The sequence below is a fragment of the Crocodylus porosus genome, unplaced genomic scaffold (assembly GCF_001723895.1).
Source record: "Crocodylus porosus isolate Cpor-Errol unplaced genomic scaffold, CroPor_comp1, whole genome shotgun sequence".
NCBI lineage: Eukaryota > Metazoa > Chordata > Crocodylia > Crocodylidae > Crocodylus > Crocodylus porosus.
In genome coordinates this window covers 35213696-35220270 of record NW_017728914.1, presented here as the reverse complement: position 1 = coordinate 35220270, position 6575 = coordinate 35213696, and the positions used below count along the sequence as shown (strand labels likewise).

Genomic DNA, 6575 nt, shown 5'->3' with positions numbered 1-6575 from the left:
ACACACACACACACACACACACACACACACACACACACATATACATGCTCAGGAGGGGGTCAGGAACAGCATGTGTGCACCCACAGGCTCTGGGGCTATGGTTTAAATTGTACTGATTGCCCATAAAAACAACGTGCCCCCCCGCCGAAGCCGGTGGCCACAGCCAGGATCGAGACGCTCTGGCAGCCGCGAGGGTGGGCGGCTTGGGGAGTGGCGCAGGGCTGGCGAGTGGCCTGTCGGTCGCTGGGCATCAATAAAACAAAAATTTACAGTCCGCAAGCTCATAAAAGCCCCTGTCCCGCAGGCCAGGCGCTGCAGGCCGCTCCCTTCCTGGGGCACGCTGCGGGTCTCTCGCTGGGAAAGCCTTCAAAGGCCTCGTTGGCAAGTAGTGCTCACCGCAGGGATGGGAACCAGATGTGCGTATGCATGTGCATGTGTATGTACACATGCATGTATGTGCATATGTGTGCGTATACGTATGTGCATGTGCATGCACCTGCCTGTGCATGTATGTGTGTGTGCACATGCCCCTATTTGGTGTGTGCAGGCATCCGTGGGGCCATATGAGAAGAGAAAGGACAGGAGAGGTGTGCTGGGGACCCTGGAACAAGCCCCCAGCCAAGCCCTTGCTGGCGCTGGCCTTCCTCCCTCCGGCTTGGCCCTGGAGAGGGTCCGGCTGTCAGCTTCACGGTCACCGTCTCAGGCCTGGAGCCAAGGATGGGCCGAGCCGGGCAGGGCTACTGGGGGAAAGACACTGACTTGCGCCATCCCCGGCTGTGGCAGAGAAGCATCTCCTTGGCCGCACCAGTCTGCTTGCCAATGCCTCCTCCCAGCCGGTCCCGCTGTGCCCTACAGCTCCCACACATGCCCTATCTGAGGCAGGGCACCGTGGGGCTTCGGCATGTCCATCCCGCCCCTGTGGCACACCTGGCCCAGGCATCAGGCAGCATCTCCAGCTGAGCACGTGCCCGGAGCTGTCCGGGACACACGGGGCCACGGCACGCGCGTGCAAGGGTCTGGGCTCACCACGGATGTGGCCTCCGTGTCACCATCACCAGGACGTCCCCTGTGCCGGCACCTGGATTTTTAAATGAATTAATGAGCCCATGATAGCCTGGGGGAGCGTGGAGGGGACCCTCCCACTGACCTGGAGTAGCCGGGTGCAGACGTGTGGGAGCCCCTGTCCTGGGACAGCACCTCCGGCTGAGCAGCGAGGCAGGGAACGGTAGCTGCCGTGCTCTTTCTTAGCCGTCAGATGGCACCAGCAACCTGCTAAAGCCTCCTCCATCTCCTGGACTGCACCCGATACAGGGCATTCCCCAGTGCCGGGGTCCGGCTTGCTGCACAGGCAGCCCGAAGGCCTTGCACAGGCCCTGCTTGGAGAGATTCCTCCCTCCATCTCCCAGAGGCAGTGGGGTCTGGCCCCCTGGATGGTCCCTCCGGCCATGCCTTTCCTGGCAGATGCAGCCAGCGAAGCCCACGGCCCAGAGAGGCACAGCCTGGACGAGGGCGCTGGCCAGCCTGAGCTCATCCAGGGCCCTGGAGGCCAAGGCCCAGCACAGAGCCCCAGGCAGGACCCCGCTGGGAGGATGCACGTGCTAGGGTGCGGGAGGGCTATAACCCCCGCAATGGGAGCGCTGCCTTGATGTCTCCACGGGGCAGCTGCGATGCGATCTGCCTCTCCTCCAGCATCTGGGGCTCCGGGAGATCGGAGCCAAGCGCCTCGTGGGGAAGGGACCCAGGTTGATGCTGCTGGGCATGGCCATGGCTCTGCAGTGGGTGAGATGGTGCCTCTGTCCCTGCCCTACCCCTGGGGACGTGCTCTGGGGAGCTATGAGATCCTGGGGCCTGGACTGGGGCTGGGTGGGAGGCTGCCCTGAGGCCTCTTTGGGCCCTTAGCTGGGGCAAGGGGCTGGCAGGGCAGGGGATGCTCCTGCTTCTGGCACAGAGTCAGCCCTAGACCTCCTCGCCAGCACCCGCTAAGGCACCGGGGAGGAGGAGGCTGGAGGAAGGAGAGGGTCTACAGTGGGCAGGAGCAGCCCAGCGCCGGGGGTCCATCCAGCACAGAGCCTGTGACCCAAACCGGACTGTGACTCTGCAGCAGTGTGGATGAGGGGGAGGTACTGGCAGCCCAGCGGGGCAGAAATGACCCTAAAGGGCGGGGTGGGGGATTTCAGTGCAAGCTGCTGCATACCTGGGTCCGGGGCGAGCTTCTGCTTCAGCTCCAAACGTGCCAGCGTCACTAGTCCCCAGGGAACAGGGCACATCCGCTGTTACCTGCCTCGCGGCTCCGAGTCGGTCTGTGGCAGCTAAAAACCCACCTGCCCACCTAGCCCACCCATCGCCTGGGCCTGCAGAAGGGAAGACTGAGGGGGGATTGAATAGCAGCCTTCAGCTCCCTAAAGGGCTGCAAAGAGGATGGGGCTGGGTGGTCTCAGTGTGGCAGATGGCAGAAGGAGCAATGGGCTCAAGCTGCAGCAAGCGAAGTTGAGGTTGGGGATTAGGGAAAACCTTCTCACGAGGGGGGTGGTGAAGCACCGGGACAGGTGACCCAGAGAGGGGGTGCAGTCTCCATCCTGGGAGGTGTTTAAGACCCGACTAGACAAACCTTGGCTGGGATGATGGAGTTGAGCTTTGGGCAGCGGGTTGGACTGGATGTGACCCCCTGAGGTCCCTTCAGCTCTCATTTTCTATGAGCCTATGATTTCCCCATCTACGCAGTCCCGTTAATGATCTTTCCTATTAATTGGGATAATGGACTGACGAGCTGGTTGGGGATAGAGAGGGCCAATACACTGGGATTTTCTGCCTTTATTTGAACGGAGACTTCGCCAAGGCAGAGAGGGCGAATCAGTAACACACGAACACAGGGTTGGGAACAGCCGTGCGCCCCTTGCACCGGCCTTCCCGGGTTTTACTGCCCTCCCAGCACCGCTATAAATCCCAGCGGGGACCAGACCGCAGGGCTGTTCCTGCAGGAGTGGTCAAGTTTCTGGCTTTAATAAGCCTTGGCCCCTTTCTGGTTTTCCTCTTGGAAATGCCAGAAGGCTCCAGCCCAAAACGACGCTTGGAAAATGCCTACAAAATCGCTTGTAAAGGCCTCCCAGCTCCCCTCGACTGGGGTGAGCACCGCCACCGCCAAGCAGCGCGGGGGCTAGGACACGGTGACGTGACAGGCTGCTCAGCTCAGGCTCTTTGCTCATGCCCATCACTTTGGTCCCTGCCGGGGTGCCGGGTGGCTTCACTAGGTCTCCGCACGGTGAGCCTCGGAGCAGCTCCCAAACCTGTCACGAAGCCTGGAAAATTCAAGGGCTACAGTCAAGTCAACGGACCGCCGACCACAGGATGCAGGAAGCTGCAGGACAGGACAGAGACGTGGGGCTGGAAGGGACCTCAAGAGATGACCTCCTCTGATGACAGGGGTCCACAACCTCTCCGGGTGCAAGGCCTCCAAAGCCGGGCTCAGCGAGGGGAGGAAATGCAGGGACCACAGCAAGGGGAAGAGAGGGAATGAGATTAAAAAAGACCCCCAAACACCCAGGGTGAGACCTCTCCAGCAAGCAACAGTCTCCCTCCTAGAGACAGGCTCTTGTCCAGTCCCAAGCCCCAGCCTGGAGCAGGTCCGAGACCTGTCGGAGAGGAGCTCAGATAGCAGGGTTATAATGGAGCTGGCCCGGGGGAAGTCACTGGGAGTTTGTGCAAGCAAATGCACATGCTTGCACTTGTGCGAGCAAATGCACAAAGACTTGGCTGTACCCCACCGCAGGGGACTTGAGTGGCAGCTCGGGGGGAACGCCTTTGTGGGGGAGCCTAGGAGTCCCACAAAGACCTGGGCTCACTCGCCTCCAGGGCCGCTCGGGGAACCGGCCCCTCCAGCCTCATGGGGGTGGAAGAACAATGCACGGGTTCGTGAGCAATTATAGCCGTGTTTTCTGCCAGCTGCTAGACTCCCTGTCACCGAGCTGATGGGTAGACTAAACAGCAGGGACCCTGCTGATCTCGCCCTCGCGCTCGCCCCACCGACGCAGACGGCTCGGGCTACGGAGGAGGGAGCAGCAGCCGGTTTGGGGTGGGGGGTACCATGGTTAGCATCAGAGCTGGCAGCCGAGGTGTCACAGAAGGGGCTGGGGATACAGAAGGGGGTGAAGCACTTGTCCTGATCAGCAGAAAACGTCCGTGGATGCCCTGCTCTGCCCCCAGGGAGGTGAGGGTGAGGTGGCCTTGCTGCCACGGGCTCCTTGCTGGGTACTGCGGGGTCCCCTGGAGCTCCCTTGCTCGCTAGCCCCCTTCCCCCTGTCCTGCGGGAAGGGGGCCCTTATTTCATGGGCCCTTTGTGAGGACCGTTTGTGTCCGGGGCTGGCAGGGGGGCGGTATCAGTCAGGTCCCCTTGTCCGAGGGAGCACCGAAGAGCAGGGCAGCATCCCGCTGGTGGGTCTGGAGCTGCCCAGGCATCGATGCCCAGGGGACAGAGCATGGGGAGCAGCCTGGTGCCATCACTGGCTCACTTCAAGCCAGTCGTTTACAGTCTTCGTGCCTCTGTTTCTGCAGTGGCGAGACGGGGACGCGCTCCGCTGCACGCCCGCCCGCCGGCACGCGCATCGGTGGCACCAGCCCATGCAGGTGGGGACGGCACAGCAGGCCCTGCAGCTCAGGGATGCAGGACTGCGGCATCCGCCGCCCTTTCCTACCCTGCAGAAACACCTGCTCAGGGGAGAACATGAGTCCACAGCAGAGTACATCCTCTGCCCTCCACACCTTCGGCTCCTTGCATGCAGCTGCGGTCCTGTCCTCTCCTCTTCCTCCTCGGAGCCGCGGCTCTGCCGTGGGTTTTCAGCATCCGGTGCTGCAGACACTCCTGAGGGGACAGGGACCACGCCACGATGCGGGCACAAGCGACGAGCATCTCCAGGCTGTGACTTCATCTTGGGGACGTTTGGTGCTGCCAAAAACCTCAGGCAGGAGGCTGCCGTTTCCAGCAGCCGGGGACACGCGTGGTCGTGCCATCAGGCCGCAGACAGGTAGACGAATCCCACTGCTCTTGTCGCCTTCCCCTGTGGAAGTAGGGTCTCGGGGGGACACCGCACACTCCCTAGGGAGCTTTCTCTGCAAATCAAGCCCCTTGGTGATTTATCCCCAGGCTCATGGGTTAGGGAACCGCAGTAAACAGAGTAAACAAACCCTGGAGGGATTTATGGACTGATAAAAGGACCTTTCACCCCCGGAGGAAAGCACACGACTGGTTTTCCTTTCTCCATCCACACCCACCACTGCATCGGTGTGGACCAGAGAGAAGGCAAGCCACGAGCCAAACACCGCCCTGCTCTCCATGTCGTTTCTCCCGTGTCCATGCAGAAAAGACGCCGCTCCGGACTGAGACCAACGCCCCCGACCTTTCCTCCTGCCTCTCCTCCACCTTGCACATCTGTTTCATCCCATTTCAACCCAGGTCACCTCCCGGAGGGGGAACGACTCACATCCACACATGGTTCTCCGTCCAGGAGAACTGCTAAAATGCCCCGATTCGGGTGTTTTCGAAATATAGCAAGCTAAAATACAAGTCATTTAATCTCCATTTAAACAACCTCCATTTAAAGACTCTTTTTTAACAGGGCCTCTTGCTTTTCCATTGTCTGAGCCACACTGCAATTAGCATGCTCATTATGTGTGGGCCTCTGTGGTGGCTCATGGCACCCGGGGCCAAATCAGCATTGCCACGGGTCTCTCAGCCCCGCGCCGAGCTCCTAGTGGCGCCATTAGCAAAGGCTGAATCCAGAGCCAGACACCGAGCAGGTGTAAAACGCTCTCTCATTAACTCCCCCCCATGCTGCTCTTTGCCCAACCAGTCTGCTCGGGAATGCCTCATGCCCGCATCGGTCTGCCTGGTGTTGTGCCCATTCTGCAGCTGTCAAGACCGAGGAAGGCAGAGCTCTGCAGGCATGCACGGGCTGAAGAGGTTTGGTGCGGGGAACAAACCCGAGTCCGTGTTCCCAGGTGAGCCACTTCCCACCGGCTTGGCCTGGCAGGGTCACCGTGCCCTCCCCTCTGCCCCAGGTCTTGTCCCTAGGCAGGCCCTTGGAGCCCACATGCACGCCGCCCCGGCCTGGCACCAGCACCAGCGCCAGCGCCGCCCCCACGGCACACCTCTCACCTGTCCCGCGCCACGGCCCCGGTGGCGGGTTGCAGGCGGCGGCCGACAAAAGCCACGTTCAGGCCCCAGGGCGCAGGGGGCCGGATGCAGAGCTGCTCCCACGCGGCCCAGCCGAGAAGCGCCAGCACGGCTTTCCTCCGCGCAGAACCAGAGCAGAGCTGCGGGAAAGGGAGAGAGTCCGACAAGGCCTCATCTTTGAGAACGGCAAAACTCAGCTCACGGACGACAGCCGCGGCCCCAGCACCACGAAGGCCACGCTGGCGCGGGGTGCCACGGCCGAGCTCTGGCTTCGGGCCATCGTGGGCACAGAGGAGCAAGCGGGGCGGGCGCGCGACGTTGACAGGGACGCCTGTCGACATGCGAGCAAATCACCGCGGGGGCCGGGTGCTGAAACCTGCTATCGGAGCCCAGCTGAGCTCTCATCTGG

The 6575-nt window shown here is 61.6% G+C and overlaps 1 protein-coding gene across 1 annotated transcript in view; it reads right to left on the bottom strand.

The window, feature by feature from the left end:
- The window catches only part of LARP1 (La ribonucleoprotein domain family member 1), a 64372-nt gene extending 57865 nt beyond the window's left edge, over positions 1 to 6507 (bottom strand). Inside the window, exon 1 of the mRNA XM_019534741.1 lies at positions 6149 to 6507. Within this exon, the coding sequence (XP_019390286.1) occupies positions 6149 to 6507 (359 nt within the window). The remainder of the gene's footprint in view (positions 1 to 6148) is intronic.
- Between the last annotated feature and the right edge of the window lie 68 nt (positions 6508 to 6575).